Source organism: Vespa mandarinia, chromosome 12 (genome assembly GCF_050613455.1).
Source record: "Vespa mandarinia isolate Hongniang chromosome 12, ASM5061345v1, whole genome shotgun sequence".
NCBI classification, from domain to species: domain Eukaryota; kingdom Metazoa; phylum Arthropoda; class Insecta; order Hymenoptera; family Vespidae; genus Vespa; species Vespa mandarinia.
Genome location: NC_140821.1, coordinates 5,349,534 through 5,368,914, shown reverse-complemented (window position 1 = coordinate 5,368,914; position 19,381 = coordinate 5,349,534). Strand labels below are relative to the sequence as shown.

Sequence of the window (19,381 nt, the reverse complement as noted above, 5' to 3'; positions counted from 1 at the left end):
TACTAAAGATAATTTAGCACCCTTATTAACCTTAATTAATTCTTCGATAAAAAGACGAATACAAATTTATTTATTAATAAATCGTTAAGCGAAAAGCATGCGCATGAACATGATTTTAGATAGCTGTGAATTAATATCCTTTAAACTGTATAGAAAAAAAAAAAAAGAAAAGAAAAAAAGAAAAGTTAAATTATCGATTTTCCTTCTTGTAGAGAATTTGACCCTTTGGTAATAAAGACGTCATTGCCTAGCTATTGTTTAATAATAATCGTAGGGAAGTGAACTTTCTTGAACTGGGTCAATCAATATATGAACCTCTTTTTCTTTCTCTCTCTTTCTCTCTCTCTCTCTCCTCATACGATACAACCCTCTTTAGTTACGGAGATGCGCGTGTGAAAATTCCTTTCAGTGCGCGTAAAATTTGTTCTCCGCCCAGCTCAAAGATGTCTGATAATTTAACAATCGCTGAGATTCCAGAGGATCGTTTCGCCGATGCAATTAATCATTTGAAATGGAACTTCTTCGCGGATGAACCATTGAATCATGCTATTGGATTATGCAAAAAAGGAGAATCTCATTTCGAACTCGAGAGACATTGTCTATTGACTTTGAAGCAGGGATACTCCAGAATGCTAGTGACCGAAAATGGAACTGTAAGTTTATTCTCTATGACGATTGACTACACTCGAAGCAAATCATTCTATTCCGTACGTTTGAATGCTCCTATCCTTTCCCGCGGTTTTTTTTTTCTTTTCTTTAAATTACCCCTTGTAAATTTTAACAGAAATATTTCTCTCTCGATTGATTTACACGTTTGCGAAATTATTCGAAAGATTTTTCTTTAGAGATAAGATTGTCGAAAAGAAAATAAAGAAAAACATTTTTAATAACAGATAGCAGGTATGGCTCTAAATGGTGTCTTGAACGAGGAGGAAAGGGATGAAGCCAGTCGACGACTTGAGGAGATAGATGACAAACAATTTAAAAAGATTTTCGGACAGCTCTATAAAGTTAACAAAAAGGTCAATCTATTTTGGAAATACAACGTGCAGGAATTATTCGAATGTCGTATTTTAAGCGTCGACGAAAATTTTCGCGGGAAAGGCTTGGCAAATGTCTTGATGTCGGATAGTCTTGAAGTTGCAAGGAAAGCTGGTTTCAAGGTAACGATTGAGATAACATATACTTGAAACGTTTTATGAAAAATATAAAGCATTATGAATGTCAAATGGAATGAATGTTAAGTGCTTGTGTGTAAACGCATGACTTGATGTCGTTAAGTGTTTATTTATAATTGAACTATTATTTTAAACGACCCGCGATCCGTCATTTACCACGTAATTAAAAACGACGATAATAATATATCGATATATAGACTTTTACTATGTTCATTTAGCACATATATATTTGTACGTGTGCCTCGACACGATATCTTTTATGAAGTACACAATTTTTTTTTTGTTTCAGCATGTACTTCACTTAATATGCATGGGATGATTTTCATTTACAAAGGTGTAAATTACAAAATGCACTCTCATTGTTGTCTTTTTCTGGAAGGTATTCTCGTTGTATACGATTTCAATGAATATTTGAATTTCTTATCAAACGAATTATTTCTATTTACATTCGCAGGTATTTAAAGCCGATGCAACTGGTATGTATTCTCAAAAAGTTTGTTTAAAGCATGGCTTTCAAGTCGAAGCAGAGATTCCTTACACGGATCTTCCGGAGAACATCAGACCGGAACCACCTCATCAAGCAGTAAAACTGATGGTAAAACTGTTGCATTAGACAGGTATATTATCCTATGTAAAGTATATGTATCGTTGTGACAATAACAGTTCTCTAATATACTTGTTGATGACGTAAAAAGATGCATATATGTCTATACAATAATTAAATGTGGAAAAGCTGGAGCACGCATTTTGCTTAGAACGTATAAATCAATAATCCAAAAAATCATTTACTGGCCCTGGTCTATGTGTTCCAAGCAAAGTTATAAAATTCTGAGCTCAACAATTCTAATAACAACTATTGACGATCGTTTTTACATATTGTTGATTCAGGAAAGTTAAAAAAATTATTGATTCTAATTCTGCTTAACAAAGGGGTTGCGTATGTAAAATGTCTATATATATATATACATATATATATATATATACATATATAATAAAATATCTATATATGAATTCGTTAAATATTATAAGAGATTATATCATAATGATGTGTACATCACTAAAGACAATAGTCTGATGGAAAGTTATAATATATAAGCATATAATGAAAAATTATTTGTTTTCTAATGGCAATATACGAAAACGAAAGAGACAGTATATAACGTTTAACGTGTTTCAAAAAACAAACTTACGTTTTCGTTGCAACCGTTGGTAAAGCACGAGACACAGAAAGTTTACATGATCTGTACATTTTATCTCTCGAACAAAACGAAAAATTTAATGTACAGTAAGATATACGAATATAAATACGAATTACAAGATGACGGGTCCATTCGCAAATAATTATACAAATTATGAGAAATAGTATTTTTGTCGGTGTCACGTGTTATGAGAAATGTATACATTATTTTGTAAGAATATCCGCCAAATAAAGTTTATAATAATTTATATCGTATAATGTATCTTTAGAACAAACTTTTTATTTCATTCTACATAACATATGGGTGACTTTAAGCAAAAAACTGCAAATTATAATGTTTATTTTAATTTAAATAATAATTACATTTTTACAAAATGTAAATTAATTACAGTTGATAAAGCATATAGCTACATGTACCAATAATACAATATTTCATTTACATAGCTGTGAATCATATGATTGAATAATTTTGATGTTTTGAATCACATTTAAAAATTAACTTGTGGTCTAAAGTGCTGTTGTAACTTGTTTGCTTTCAAATTTAATTTTAAAGTATATTTAGCTTGTATTCTTTGCATAAATTTAATATCTCTAGCTTTTTTAACAGCTATTTCCTTCTTTGTATCGATCCATCCTAAAGCTTTATATTGTGATATTATATTACGTAATTTATCGTTTTTAGATATAGCAACGGTTCTATTTGGATTTAAACTTTGTTTATAATATCTCATTAAAGATCGATGACCAATCACATTACCAGATGGTAAAACTAGTTGATAATCAGTATCATCTAGTTCAGGTATTTCAACTTCTGCATCTGGATCTGATGTTTCTACATCAGGATAACTGGAAGAGTAGTCATAAAACTGTGCATATTCTACAAGTGCATCACCCTCATGCAACATTTTACAATGACCTTTGTCGATCATATGTGCCTTGACTGATTCGACGCTTTGAAATGCTTTTCCTGTTTAAACAATATTTATTTTAATACTTAATCAAATAAAATAAATTTTATAATTATCAAATGAACAGATACACTTACCGGAATCATTACACCAAATGCACATATAGTTAGCATATATTTTTTCTCCTAAATAAGTAAGCAAACCTTTGATATCTATACAATATTCTGGATCAGGTATAAAAAAGGAATGTGCCATTGTCATATGTCTCAAGTTTCGTACTATGGATCGACTGTGATTTTTACAAAACAAACAATTGTTATTCTTGATAGGATTATCTGTATCTTCAATCCATTCATCAGAATCTACAGATTCAACATCAGAATCAATATCCATATCGTCTACAGTTCTTTGACTATGATTACCAATTTCAGCTGTTTTAACAGTTGTAGCATTTGAGATAGAAGATATTACAGAAGCTGATAAAGCTGAATCATCTACCGTACTCTCATCTTCGGATCCAGAATAAGGTATATCTAATTTTAATAACTTCTCTCTATGTTTCTTAGATGATAAATGATTTACATATTGATTTTTGGTACTGAATGTTTTACCGCACACTCCACAATACATATTTTCTTCTAGTGACTTATCATTTTGGTTACGTTGGGCAATAACCCTTTTTTGAAAATCTTCTACCGTAACAGGTGGCAAATCTGCTACTTTTCTTTTTAAATTATATCTATGCCAATCGGATTTATAATGTTGTCTTTGGATCTCGAGATCTTTAAAAGCCACACGGCAGGTTATACATGTGAACGGCAAACTCATGTTTTCTATTTCCTATATATATATATAAAAATATAATTCAAAAATTGTTTGACTTAAATTATAACTTAGAATCTAAAGTTAAAATATAACTTGAATATTACGACAAACTTATACTATAACGTTTTTGCAATTTTATTAATTTTTTAAATATATTATACAAAATGGCAGAGAACCATTATAAAAACTAAATTCTTTATACGTATCTGCGTAAGGCCAGTAAACATTACAAATACTAAGCTTTATTGTGAGGGACAATATTTCAAGATATTTCACAATTATATGAAAAGATGTATAATTACCGTCTCGTATGCAGTAGTTGCTTATCAATTAACACTGAAGTTAGAATAATATGCAAATCTTTTTTCCACTTCTCTTTTTAATTATATTCTATGGTGTATTAACAATACCAACAACAAATTATTCATAAATTTCAACTCTTCTGCAAATTTAATGTTCTTACGGCGACGATTACAATATGCGTAGCGGCATCAGAGGAAGGCGCACAAGCATATCATTGTATATACACCATACATATATATTCTGTTATATATATATTATTATTTCTATATCGACAATCAGGGCCGTAACAAGTCGAACTTTAAGGCTGTTTCATAACAGCCAATAAGTTTACAAGGATTTACATAAAAAAATTTTCTTAGTTACACACGAGTCACAAGCCTTTAAGCAATTAAAAGCCTTAAAGAACAAATTTTAAGGATTCTTTGCGCAATGTTCTTTTATCTCTATTAAAAAATTTTATTGATTCTGCCATAATATTTTTCTTTCTATTTAAAAAAAAAAATAATTACGATTAATGATAAAATTTCCAAAAGAATTAAAAAAAAAGAAATGAAAAAAGAAAAAAAAAAGAAAAGATACCTTTCGAAGAAAATAACGATAAATATCGATGCAATTGCGAAAGAAATAAAAAGAAAAAAAAAAAACATATAAAGTTACGGAACCGGATAAGGAAAAATCGAAATCTCAAGAGTGTTTCTTAAATCCTATTGGATAAAAGAAGAAAGAGAGAGAGAAAGAAAGAGAGAAAGGGAAAATAATCGAAGAATTGGAACAATACGAAATGCCAATACTAAAAAAGAACTAGAAAAAAACTAAGGAGAAGGCCAATGGCAGAACAACGAAAACGAGCATGGCTGTGTTGAGTGGGTGTGTGAGATAGAGTGGGGAAAGGAGAGTTAAATGGTATATCGCCAGGGGGTGTCAAGGGTCGAGCGACGGTCCTGGAATTGCTCGAAGCTCGCAGTTGTATTCAGGCAGTAGTCGCCTAGTAAGTCGGAGCGTTTTTTTCAAAGGAACACGTTGCAAAGAAACATACAAGAGAAGGAACGCGATATATAATATAATAGATAAAGAAGAAAGATAGCGTGAATCTCAGCGTGTTTATAAGCGTTAGAGAATTACGAAGAGGTTACCATCCACCGAAAGAGAAAGAGAAGAGAGAGAGAAAGAGTGGGAGAGAGAGAGAAAGAAAGAAAGAAAAAAAGAGAGAGATAAAGATAGAGAAAAAGAGAGAGAGAGAAAGAAAGAGAGAAAGAAAGAAAGAAAGATAGAACTTATTCGAGCTGCATAAAAATTTGCGTTTCTCGTGGCAAATAAAAATCCGATATAAGTTTTTCGTAGGAAAAGTTATCTAGAAAGGAGTCACGGTGATAGTGAGCAACACGCCCTGATCGGATACGAGCGACGAGTGCTCGTCGAGAGTATATAAAAAAAAAAGAAGTTGAGAAAGAGGAGAACGACGACATTCTTGCGACGGTTCACGATCGTTGAGGAAGAAAGAAGTACTAACATTCTACGAGACATAACGACAAAGCTGGTGTACCCTTCGTTAGGGCAATCCATCTGTCTCGACGCTCAACGTCGCTGCGACTCATATTTTCACGCTAGAAGGCGGCCGTCCAGCAGGGCGATACCATTTTATATGACTTTTCTTCGACGACAAGGTAAGGATCTTCTTTTTTATTTATTTATTTAATTATTTATTCGTTCGTTATTTTCTTTATGCGAGATGGAGAAAGGCACGCACACGCACACACACCGTTTTTCTCCTTATCGAGTTTTCCCTTCCCCTTTATCCCCACCAATCCTCCCGCTCTCTAACCTTCTCGCCTATCTCTCTCTTTCTCTTTCTCTCTTTCTTTCTCCCGTCCTCTCGTCGAATGCTAATTTTAGCGATCAGCCATTTTGGAGACGAGAACGTGCACCGATTTGCGAGACTCTTGCCTTTACGCGGAAATCGATGTTGCTTTTCTCATTCTTTATCTTTTTAAAAGTACTCTTCCCTCTCTCTCTCTCTCTCTCTCTCTCTCTCTCTCTCTCTCTCTTTCTCTCTCTCTTTCTCTCTCTCTTTCTCTCTCTTTCTCTCTCTCTTTCTCTCTCTCTTTCCCTCTTTCTCTCTCTCTTCTAACTCTCATCATCGTTCATTCTCGTGCTCTATTTCCCTGTATCTCTCTTTCTAGCACACACTAGTTAATCGCTTCTTCCTCTTCGTATATCAAAGATTTCTTCTCCTTCCTCTTTCATTCTCCTTCTTCTTCTTCTTTTTAATCTTCTTCGTCTTCTTACGTACTCACTTACTTACGTATAATAAGAAAAGATCATCGACGAGATCCGCTTTCGACTTTTGACGTAACACCTCTATATTTTTCTCATCGTCTCACGGTATATACATGCGTATGTATATACCGTACATATATATTTCCTACCGGAAACATCCGCCTCATGCTTTTATAACCACGTATTTTATCAACGATCATTCCATTATAATAAAAATGACGAATATTATCTTAATAAACGTTATCATCGTATTAAGTTTTAGTTTTCGTTCGCTATATACTAACATTCAGTATCATCTTTGAAATCAACGTTAATATCTATTACTTAACGCACAATGAAGAAACGGTAAATAATTTTGAGGTTACAAAAATTATATTTATGAATTTATCAACGATCTTATAGGTTTTTTTTTTTTTTTTTTTTTTATTACGTACATTGCTTTCTTTTTTGTCTCTCTCTATTTCTATCTCTATCTCCATCTCTATCTCTATCTCTATTATTATTATTATTTTTTTTTTTTTATATATAAAATATTTTGTTTCGTTAGAGGTTAGAAAGTATCGATTGTATTCCAATCAAAAGTCCAAACCAACGATTATTATCGAACGTGATACGATATGATGATGAGGGGAAGATGTCGAATCACGAACACAACGATCATAATTAGCAGTTTGTATAACCAAAGAAATTGCTTCGTCATTTTTATTACGGAACAAGGAAAATCAAATCCGTAACGTGAACTAATGGCGATCCATTCCGAAGCCATTATTGGTGGAGATTAAAGATTCTACTGTTTTAAATTCATTCTTGTGAAAGGCTTAAAAAGCATACTATTAAATTTTCATTATTTTTATCGATGCACGACGTTGTATTTAAGTATTTACATATATTACCTTTAGTATATATGTAAATTATATGCTATTATTTTTGTCAATTTTTCTAATTCCATGGCGAAAGAGAAATGTTTACAGAACGAAGGTCATTTTGTCAGTATATTCAGTAAATTTGGTATTTATTAGTAATTATTATCGTTTCGAAGCCAGACAATTACATTTTGAGTACGTAATCGATAAGACAAAAGCGTTGTTAATAAAATTTTTCATTTTGAGAAATCATCGACATCGTTCTATCGCTAAATACATTAGGTCACTGTAAATTATTTCAATTTAAATTTGAGAACAAAGCGAACGTTGTATACGAATTTTTATAGATAGGTGTATCTACGTTTGATTATTATCGATTCAAGGTCTTATATAATCATATTTTTTTCCTCGGTTTTTTTTTGTATATATGTTATCGATAAGAAAATGACGATGTTAATAAATATTCAATTTTCCACTTTATTTGATGCCGTTCTATCAGTAAATAAGTTAGGTCACTTCTAAACAATTTCAATGTTTAGAAGTGACCTAACTTTGAAATTTAATTTGAAATTCGAAAATACTCATAAACGTATTAAAGCGTTTCTATCTCTCGAACACCTGCTATAATCTTTTCAGATTTCATTAAAATAATTCGAATTTGATCGTAGAACGTTTCTAACTTATTTTAACATAACTCGTTCTTGTTCTCGTACGCGTTCGATCGAGATTGTACAAATATTATTTGTACAATATAATATATACAAAGCTGTTTGATATTGAGTCTGTTGTATTTGTTTACTCTGAATAATAATTTATCTATATCGTACGATTCCAATATAAATTAATGGTAATACGTCATTTAACATTTTCAAATACATAGTAATATCTTATTTAATTTTTATTATATATATATGCAAACATGCAATTCACATGTTTTCGATAAGGTTAGAATTTTTTTAATCTTACAATTACATAAATAGCTAGAGAGAGTTATTTACCCGAGAATATGTAAACTCACTTTCGATATTTAAGTATGTACATCGTATACATTATTAAGTACATAGGGATGCATGTACAACGAAATTCTCTTGAAGGAAATTAGAAAGGAAATGTTTCTGCATCTTCGTATGTATAATAATTTCGAAATGACTTTACGAATCCATACGAATACGGTGAGAACACGTTACAAAGTCACATGTGTAGAAATATGAAAACAGTCGAATTGGAAAGTTTGGCCGGCAAACCATTCTCGTTATATCGTTCCAATGCAAATACACTTACATTAGGTGAACATCCCTATACTCAATGTGCTTGTGGTTACAGAGAAGAGAAAATAGAGTTATGCATATGAGTAATGGTACTTATTTCTGGAACTGCGCTTATGCTATAATAACGCTATACCAAAAGATGAGGAGAATATTTTAACAGAGTATCCTATTTTAATCAATTCAATATGAATATAAATATCGTTCAAAATTCAAGAGTTGAGATCTTTTCTATTATATAGTGATTATTTTGATATTATATATTTTTCTATTTTCAATATTTCTTATATTCAAAATTATCTATATATAAATATTTAAATTATATACAATATATATATAAATGTGTCCTAGTAAATTATCAGTAAAAAGACAATAACAAATCCAACATAACACAATTCAAATACTGGAAGGTCAGATAACAGGAAAGATCTATAGATTATTAACAGTAGTTCAAAGGAAAAAAAAATTTATATATAATAACAGTTTCAACATTAATTAAATATTGGAAGGTCAATTAACAAGAAAGATCTACAAATTGTTATGTATATATATATATATAAACATCATAGAATATTCACTCGAAATCATAAACATGTAATTTACCTGAATCCGAACATATTTTTATTGTCAATGTAATTTCAATATTAACGTTAACCTCTAACGATTTAAGCAGAATAGCGCTATATATGTATGTCTAATCTTCGATAAACTTTATTACAATTAATGCAATCTATAATTAAATGAAGAATTGGTTTCTATTACGATTTCTTTAGAAAAGGGAAATCTCGATATGTCTAAAAACTCAATCAAACTATGTAACGTTCCTAATATGATAAAAGACTAGAAGAACGAGCTGACAAAACAGCTATATATGTGTATATGAACTTTCACTCCCCGACTCGGATTATTTTTTCTTTTCATTTTTTCTCCTTCCCTTTCTCTCTCTTTCTCTCTCTTTCTTTCTCTTTCTTTCTTTTCTTTTTCTCTTTTCATTATCTGTAACATAAGATGGCCTGCTTTGACCCTTAAGTTTGCGTAGAGACCATTGATAGCGATGCAAAATAATACTCTTCGATCGATACGGCAGTGATTCTCAAACGAGAATTTTGAAGAAGAAATTTTACAAAAGAAAAAGAAAAAAGAAAAAGAAACGAAGTTTCGCTTCAAGCTAATTTCATTATGAACATGAAAATATGGAAAAACTTCATTACTTCGACTATAAAATGAACGTTCTTCTTATACGAAACATTTATGAAAGAATACGATCAATTTGGTTTATTATATAATATAAACATGTAAATTAATTAATATCTAGTTTCGGTGTTCACTAATGAAAATAAGAGGGGGAAAAAGAAAAGAGAGAAAGAGAGAGAAAGATATATATATATATATAGAGGAGAGAGAGAGAGAGAGAGAGAGAGAGAGAGAGAGAGAGAGAGAGAGAGAGAGAGATATGTTTCAAAGTCTGTTGAATATCAGTGAAAACAAACTTTCCGTTCAGATTTTTTGGCGAAAATATGTTAAAAACTAAATACATCAAAGATAAATTCTTGACTTGATTGTCTCTATATCTAAACATTGGTATGTGTATGCGAATGAATAGATATATGTATATACATACGAAGTAATCATTGTGTTTAAAGTAATGAAGAATTGCGAATAATGATATTGTGTTGTACTAATATTTCGATAGACATCATCATCGGTTAATGATGACAAAGATATACAGGAAGTTTTGTAAAACTTCGCTGCATTATATTAATGCTGTTATTGTTAAATAAGCGACGTATACCTTCTCGTACAAACGATTAAATATTAGATATTCTGAATATATTTCAACCTTTAATTAACAAAACTATATAGATTGAAGAAGTTTGTTTTTAAAAGTCTGGTCGTCCACGCATACACAACTAAAGAAATAAACGTGACTATCGTTAAAATAATTAGCATATCATTGCATAAATTTTGTTCCTATAATAACGAAGAGAGGGTTCAACGTCGTATCAATTCCTTCGACCGGAAAGATAAATATACGTTCGTTGATCGAAAGCCGCATGTATATTCATACATAGAAACAAAATCAGCTTGAACAGCTGATGCAATAATGTACGTACTTACATTCGTTAGTTTTTGTCAAGTTCGAACGGAAGTATGTTATCTCAATTTATAAATAAAAAAGAAATTCTCGATAATTTTTCAATATCTATATTTAATATCAATATCTTCTTAGTCTTTTATTTATTCGTTTATTTATTTATTTTTCTTTAGAAAGAAACAAAAAGACCGTTATTCTCCGTTTATTTACACGGGTTATTAATTAGAAATTTGATGAATAAATATTCAACAAGTAAGAAAGAGATGTGTGTGCGTGTGTGTGTTTCATTGATTTTTCGAGTAGATAACGAATTCAAATTTATGATCGACGTTAAAAAAGAGAAGAATAATACAATGACCTATAAAATCTTGGTCTTTTCTTTTTTTTTTTTCTTTTTTCTTTTTTCTTTTTTTTTTCGCTTGAAAAAGACATAGTGTTATTATTTAAAAAACAAGACGAAAAAGGAAAAGAATACATGATTTTACACGACTTGCGAGGTTACTTTCTCCGAATTCATTGCAAACCTTATGCGCGCAAGTATGTCAGCCTTTCGAATATCGTTGCGAACGAGTTTCATTGTGCATTTGTCGTAGATTTATCAGTAAATGAACATACATAGCGGAGAATCCAAACGACTACGAAATACATATATATGTATATCTGATTTCTAACTATAAATTTTCGCTTCTCATTCTCACGCAAATTTTTTCGAAATCAAAGGGTGTATTATAAAGGAACGAGTTAATCATTCTCAATTTTTTGTTTTTAAGAAAATCTACAATATTTTTCGGCATAAAAATCATATAAACAATAGCCACTATTATAATATTTATAAAACGACAAGAGAGTAAATTATTGGACCAATGAATAATTTCAGAATTTGCAGTATTTTACATTTAAATAAAATAATGACAACATTTAAATAAATAACATTAATATAACGGCAATAGTGAATTATTGTATATTGGACAATTAATCATTTCTAAATTTTCAATAATTTATATCTAAATAAATAGCACTAGTATAACGACAATAATAAATGATAAGACCAATTAATAATATCAAAATTATTATTATATATCTAAATAAAACAACAACAAGAATATATGAATAAACAGTATTAATATAAGAACCAATTTTCATTAAATAGATTGTGGTTATTATTTAAATGTGAACTTTTGTTTAAATATTTTAAAAATTCCGATAATATTTATTGGTTAATCTTTTATATTTTATACATACACAGACACATATGTAAAGATATTTACTATTTGTTGCAAAGAGAAAAATGTCCTAAAATTGTCGTTGCATACATTACACGTGCAATAGGACTGGTGCAAAATATCGAACGGTGGTACATAGCTTTGAGCATAATCGTCTTGCGCACCTGCGTTTACCTTGAACTTTGCTGCATCCGTTCCGGTTCCTCCTCTATCATACTGAAACAGCCAGGGGCACATGAGAATTATATTATAGCGTTAAGTGTAACACCACAGATAAGAATAACATTTGCATCGCCTTTATAAAATGTACAGATGATAAATTTGTATTAACTATGTATTTACATATTTATGTATTTTATGTATGTGCGAAAGTATTTCTTTTTCTTTATAAATAAAATAAAAATTCATTCGCGGCGCAAGTAACAATGATAGTTCGTTAGCGAGAAAATTATAATTAACATTTATTCGATTCAATTTCAATTTATAGTTAAGTTCGACACGTGATAAAACGTTATCATCTACCGAGAGTGATTTAAATGCCTGGATGATAAAGTTCCACCCACTCGAATACGCTTGTTATTATTTTACCCTCAAAGCTTCTCTCTAACATAAAAATATCAAGCAATTATCCCAAGAGATAATTATATACAAGTGATCTATTTTCATCATCAGGAAATTCGTGCCTATTATACTTAAAGAGATTAAAATCTTCTTTGTTTTTTTATGATTAGAAACATATGATTAGATAAAATAAAAAATAGTGACATACCATCTAACGTCATGTAAAAGATAAAAAATATTTATCTATCTAAACAAAGCGAAGGGGAAAGGAGGAGACAGGGAGAGAGAGAGAGAGAACTCTTCTTCGAAATCGAATAAAAAGAAGAGTAAATAAGTGCCATCATTCATGCGTCGCTAACGACATCGATCGGGGACACTTAACCTCGGCGAATGCTAACAACCCCATTCTCGTGGCCGACATAACTATTTTTTTTCTCTCTTTTCCTTTTTGTAGTTTAATATACACTCTTCGAATTTCTATTACGTTCGCCTATACCCGAGTTTTTGATACTTGACAATGAGAAATGATCAACGTTCTTCTTTTTCTTTTTCTCTCTTTCTCATTCTTATGGAGAGAGTATATGAAGTATACTTGAAGCATACTTTATGAGATGATCTTCAAGGAAACGACCTTGCCTGAAGGCAGGCTGATCTTTCGTTAGAAAAAGTCAATTCGGTATGCTTCTTCTTCTAATCTCAACAATTCTATGTTTCTCTATGTTCGAACATAGAAAGAGAGAGAGAGAGAGAGAGAGAGAGAGAGAGAGAGAGAGAGAGAGAGAGAGAGAGAGAGAGAGAGAGAGAGAGAGAGAGAGAATGAATGTGCGTGTGTATGTGTATGTGTATGAGGACGGCGTTGGCCGATCGGTCGTCGCGGTGCTCGATCAATATGCTCCGTTTTCCCGCATCGAGGACGCCTGCGCGGCCATCGGAGCCGAGCCGCAAGGTAGGCCGATCCGGGAGCCGAGAGAGCCACGAGTACGCACGACAACGGTGATTCGAGTTACGGTCAGGAGCTAGAACAAGCTAGAGAGTTAGACAAGCGAGTAGCAGTACCAGCACTAGCAACAGTAACAACAGCAGGAGAAACAGCAGCAACAGCAGCAGCAACAGAACAATACTAATAACAAGCAGTAACAACAGCAACAACGTAGACAAAACAATTATAATACGGGATTGTATCCTCCGCACGTACGGTGTGTGTATGTGCGTGTGCGAGTGTGTTGAGAAGAGGTTTAGCACCAGGCACCATCGTCGGTACATTAATAACTTCGTCGAAGTTGAAACGTCGACGATTGTCAACGATTGTTCAATAGAAAAAAGACGCAAGACGTCCTTTTTCTGATTATTTATCTTTCTCTCTCTCTCTCATCTCTTTCTCTCTCTCTCTCTCTCCCTCTCTCTCTTTCTCTCTTTCTCTTTTTCTTTCTATTTCTCTTCTCTCTCTCTCTCTCTCTCTTTCAATCTCTTTCTCTTTCTTTCTCTTTTTATGTTACCCCTTTTCTTTCTCTCTCTCTCTATCTTTCTCAATCTTTTTTTATTCTGATCCACTCCGTGAATCTTACTTTCGCGTTTGGAAAACGCAAATATCCTAATCGTTGGTTAAACGTCGAGCCGGGTCCAACAGCGATCGAGATCGCATCCTCACCAACGGCAGCAACAGCAACTGTCGCAAATCACGACTTATGCGTCTATACCGAGCAGGTAACTTCTTCGATCTCGAATCCACCATCGTCGACCCCAATAACATAGCACTCAGTTGTTTCTCATGCCTCCTACTTTGCTACTTCTCTCTCTCTCTCTCTTTCTCTCTCTCTCTCTCTCTCTCTCTCTCTCTCACTCTCTCTCTCTCTCTCTGTATTTTCATGTATATGTATCGTTCTTCGATCGAAGCAACCATCTTTCCCCTCCTCTTCTTCCTCTTCCTCTTCTTCCTCCTCTTCCTTCTCCTTCTCCTTCTTCTTCTCCTTCTTCTTCTCCTTCTCCTTCTCCTTCAAAGTACATACTTATTTGGCCTGCCATTGAATTTTGTTATCCAAGAATTTCAAAGGATCTTGGTTGGAAGGGATCGATTGATGTTAACAGCATCCTCATGATGATTCCTCAGATGATAGACGATTATGTCGTTCCTATGATATCGATCTAAGGAATAGCACGTTGATGTAAACTCTGTTTCTTCCGTATTTCGATAATGTGAATATTATAGTAGATATAATCTGAAATAGCAAATATTCAAATAAAATGGTATCTTCTTTTTCTTTCATCTTTAAACAAATTAATTCTTTTTTCTTTTTTATCTATATTTCTTTCTTTATTCTTTATATATATTTATATATATTTATGTATGTATGTATGTATGTATATATATATATATTATATATATAAAATAAGGCATGCTTTGAAATCTTTTGTATTATTTAATTAGCAAATAATATCTTTAATAAAAATAACGAATTTATCGTTCGTTCGATTAACGTCGAGAACGTCGTAATTGCATATGATCGATCGATATAAAATAGCGACTCCTCCGATCATTGTCCTTATCGCGTTTGCACGAGAGACCTATCTGAGAAGTTATAAGTACTATTGTTTGATGTTTTAAATTATTATCTTCGAGATGATAAAATTACATTTAAACTTTTATTATTATTCTTTTTCTTCTTATTATTATTATTATAATTTTTATAATAAAATTATAACGAAAGCAAAGCAACTACATACAAGTCAATAAAATCCATTCAGTATATATTTTAAGAACATTCGAATTAACAGAAAAACCAAAAATACACGAAATATGTATATACATAAATATATGCAATCGATACGCGTGTATACGTATGAACGATCCTTTAGAAACAAGATAAATCTTTCGATCATTGGTTACGACCAAATTACATTCGTCTGTTATAATTTCATTTGTTCTTCTTTCCCAATAAACATGAAGTTCAGTTTATTACGTATTTCTCATCCGTCTCCTTCGAATCTTTCTTCGGTAATCGACCAATTTCATTAACGGACGCGTCCGCGTTTGATCTTTGCTATGATGATCCTGGCATGGCCTGCGTTTCTTGGGAATCATTCAGATAATCGTTAATGAGTCGATTAATAAATGAGTCAAACAGTGATTATTTATTGTCCCAAAATCCAAAACGAACATATCCGTAAAGACTAAAGAAAATAAAAGAAAAAAAAAATGAATGAATCATGAAAATCTTAACCGATGTTTCATTGCCCGAGAACTTTTAGCAGACCCTCATTTACAAGTCATCGAGACGAATGGACAAAGGATACTATTGAAAAGAAAAAAAGCTGCTTAACACACTTTCATTTATACCTCATTAATACGCTTGTTTAAGTAAAATAGAAAAATCCTGTTTAGGTATTCATAAAACGATCTGATATGTCATTGAATGATGCGACACTTTGATTCATTTCTTCTTTGACATAAGCTGATTAGAAAGCCAGGTATTTTATTATTGACTTTTTCCTTTTTAATTTAGATCTAAAAGTAACGAATAAAAGGAGCGTATATTTTAATATTATTAAAAGGGAAAGAATATGTGACGATTGATCATTCGTTTAAAGGATGTTTTTTTATTTTCACAGAAACATCCAGGATATCATCCAGAGAGAAAGGATCGGTGTACAGGAAAGGCGGCGGTAGTAGGACATCGTCCAAACGGTTTACAAACGGCAGCACCATCTCGTTCGTTCGGTGCAATCCTTTGGTAGGATCAAGCGGTGAATCGATCGCACCAACCTGGTTCCCAGGGATTCTTAGAGGCACGAGAAACGGACAGGCAGCGTGTATGATCATTGAAGAATATCCCCCTCTGCCCATCAAACCGAGGCAAAATCCGCATCAAGATATCACCCAACGATTTTTAAATCATCTGGTCCTGCCTAAACACAGGACCTCAAAATTTTCCAGGTTTGTAGAAAGAAACAGAGAAACAGAGAAAGAGGGGGGGTTGGGAGGGAAGAATACAATTTGTAAACTTTTTGTTATAGTATGAATATAGATATCACATTGTAACATTGATTTTAATTTGACAGTAATAGGCATCGGAAGCTACAACCGTTCAGAGAAACGTGACTATTGTCAGCGGGTAGAGCGGCATACCTTACCGCGGACAACGAAAACCATCCTGACTCGACACGTTACGAGCTACCATCGGGTAGCAATTGCTTGGCAACGTCGCTACACAGCAATCAAACTGCCGCTGGGAAACGTGAGAAGGAGGAGATCTAGAAGAACAAGGACGAAGACGTTACCCACTTGAACTTGAAAAGAGGGGCTAAAAGATTAAAGATAATCCATCCGAGAGTGATTCTAAAAAGGGGCCGTTTGAACGATCTAGGTTTGTAGATCAAGCTTTTATCACGATTCACCGTAACGTATTCACAACGACGGCTCATAGGAGGTTACTTCCATTGGGGAGGTTTCTGAAGCTTTTACTGCACAGGAAAACAGAACATCTATCAGAATGGGGAGCGTTAACGTTAATCGTAACGTCAGTGATGCGTTTTATCGTTATAAAATGCCCCGAATTCAAGCCAAAGTTGAGGGTAAAGGTAATGGCATAAAAACCGTCGTGGTCAACATGGTCGACGTTGCCAAAGCTATTGGAAGACCTGCTACTTATCCGACCAAATACTTTGGATGCGAACTTGGCGCGCAAACTCAATTCGATTTTAAAAATGAAAGATTCATAGTAAACGGCTCTCATGATGCTACCAAACTGCAAGATCTGTTAGACGGATTCATCAGAAAATATGTACTCTGTCCAGCTTGCGACAATCCGGAAACCGAACTGATGGTCAGTTCCAAAAAGGGAACCATCTCGCAAAGATGCAAAGCCTGCGGTCATCACGGCTTACTCGAAAGCAATCATAAACTTAACACTTACATCTTGAAAAATCCGCCCAGTTTGAATCCCGCGGTCCAAGGCAGCTCGCTCACTGAAGGGAAACGTGGGAAACGTTCGAAACGTACCAATGGTGAAACCGCTGCTACTACCAATGGTGATCGATCAGGATCTCCGGAAAACGAGACCAATTCTACGGACATCGTGGTTGAGGTTCCGGAAAAGATTGCTGATAACGAACAAGATGATGATAAGTGGGCCGTCGATGTATCAGAGGAAGCGGTTAGAGCTCGTCTTCAAGATTTGACTGATGGGGCAAAAGGGATGACGATTAGCGATGATCTTGATAAGACTGAAAAAGAAAGAATGGATATGTTTTACAAACTAGTTAAATGTCGTCGCGATGCTGGACAATTGGATAATCATAAAGAATTAATTACGGAAGCTGAACGCTTAGAGATCAAAACTAAAGCACCTTTAATTCTGGCAGAATTACTTTTCGATCAGTCGATAGCTTCTCAGGCCAAGAAGTACCGTGTATTGCTACTTCGTTTTACCCATGATGATATTAAAGCGCAGAAGTATTTGATCAGAGGAATCGAGCAAGTGATAGCTCTGCACAAAGATGCTCTGATGCCAAAAGTTCCTGGTATTCTGAAGGTATTATTTAATTTAAATTGATTAACGTTCTTATCAAAAACCATATTTAATATTATTAATAATTCTTTTAAAAACAATAATTTTCATTTTTTCTTCTTTTTTCTTTTCTTTTTCTTTCTTTTTTTTTCCTTCGGTATATATATCGTACATTTGGAAAATCATTTCCTCATTTTGATTTGTTTTATCCAATTAAATGATGTTAAATCAGAGAAGATTTAAGATATGTCTAAAAAAAAAAATTTGTATTATCACGTAAAAAATGATGATCTCAGTTAATACAGTTTTATTGTTTGTTTTTTAGCTTTTCTATGATGCCGATATATTAGAAGAGAAAGCTTTGTTGGAATGGTCAAGCAAAGTTAGCAAAAAATATGTGTCGAAAGACTTATCCCAAGAAATACACGATAAAGCAGCTCCGTTTTTAACGTGGTTAAAAGAAGCTGAAGAAGAGGAATCAGAATCTGATGAGGAAGACGACGATTTAGAGGTGATTGATATTAACGATGATATATATTATTTTTTTCGTAACTGTACTTCGATTACGAATGATATATTTATTTCTCAGATTGAATACGATGATCGTGCAAAACAGTCATTTAAACCGCAGCAATCACCACCTGCTTCAACGAAACCTGTTGAAAATGATTCTGACGAAGAGGGTGATTTCGATATCGATGCCATTTAAAAAGAAAAATATGCTTTGTTGTCGGACATGGGAGTGTGAAAAAAAAGAGTATATGTCTGATATGAATAATCATTTTCTGTAGGATACAAAGAGTCGCGATTCAATGCAATGTCAGATCCTGTATAGAATTTTCTTAATTTAGGCCAAACAAGCAGTTACAATGCCATTATATCTAAAGAAATTTTATCTATTTTAAAGTTTAACATTTATCTATATAACAGTAATTTTTTTTTCTTTTTTTTTTTTATCCTTTGATTATACTGATTATTATGTCATTACGTCTAATTATTATTCCATGAGATCGGCGGGATGCTCTTACAATTTAATATATGCATTACTTTCAGAATGGAAACATTTATAGTTTTTAATCATTATTGAGAAAAAAAAAAAAAAAAAGAAAAAAAAAGAAAAAAAAGTTGGCCTGCTAAAAGCGTTCTCTATTGTATCGATTTACTATTCTGATAATAATTAT

The 19,381-nt window shown here is 32.6% G+C and overlaps 4 protein-coding genes across 5 annotated transcripts; 3 read left to right on the top strand and 1 right to left on the bottom strand.

The window, feature by feature from the left end:
* Positions 1-333: 333 nt before the first annotated feature.
* LOC118449622 (arylalkylamine N-acetyltransferase 1) lies at positions 334-5,863 on the top strand. Its single transcript, XM_035884420.2, has 3 exons — positions 334-653; positions 894-1,163; positions 1,633-5,863. The coding sequence occupies exons 1-3, from the start codon at positions 444-446 to the stop codon at positions 1,789-1,791; spliced, it is 639 nt and encodes a 212-aa protein (XP_035740313.1). The 5' UTR covers positions 334-443; the 3' UTR covers positions 1,792-5,863.
* LOC118449620 (cytoplasmic 60S subunit biogenesis factor ZNF622) lies at positions 2,719-4,811 on the bottom strand. Its single transcript, XM_035884417.2, has 3 exons — positions 4,412-4,811; positions 3,422-4,124; positions 2,719-3,343 (listed from the first exon to the last, which is right to left on the bottom strand). The coding sequence occupies exons 2-3, from the start codon at positions 4,110-4,112 to the stop codon at positions 2,865-2,867; spliced, it is 1,170 nt and encodes a 389-aa protein (XP_035740310.1). The 5' UTR covers positions 4,113-4,124; positions 4,412-4,811; the 3' UTR covers positions 2,719-2,864.
* LOC118449625 (uncharacterized) lies at positions 5,396-16,891 on the top strand. 2 transcript variants are annotated; one of them, XM_035884425.2, is made up of 3 exons: positions 5,396-6,076; positions 16,303-16,627; positions 16,753-16,891. In XM_035884425.2, the coding sequence occupies exons 1-3, from the start codon at positions 6,055-6,057 to the stop codon at positions 16,790-16,792; spliced, it is 387 nt and encodes a 128-aa protein (XP_035740318.1). In that variant the 5' UTR covers positions 5,396-6,054; the 3' UTR covers positions 16,793-16,891. The 2 variants fall into 2 exon arrangements, with proteins under 2 accessions (XP_035740318.1, XP_035740319.1); XM_035884426.2 differs by lacking the exon at positions 5,396-6,076 and adding an exon at positions 14,204-14,400.
* Positions 16,892-17,183: 292 nt separating this feature from the next.
* On the top strand, positions 17,184-19,330 carry eIF5 (eukaryotic translation initiation factor 5). The gene is made up of 3 exons (XM_035884416.2): positions 17,184-18,224; positions 18,526-18,711; positions 18,790-19,330. Exons 1-3 carry the CDS (start codon positions 17,184-17,186, stop codon positions 18,907-18,909), a joined length of 1,347 nt encoding a protein of 448 aa, XP_035740309.1. The 3' UTR covers positions 18,910-19,330.
* Positions 19,331-19,381: the final 51 nt, after the last annotated feature.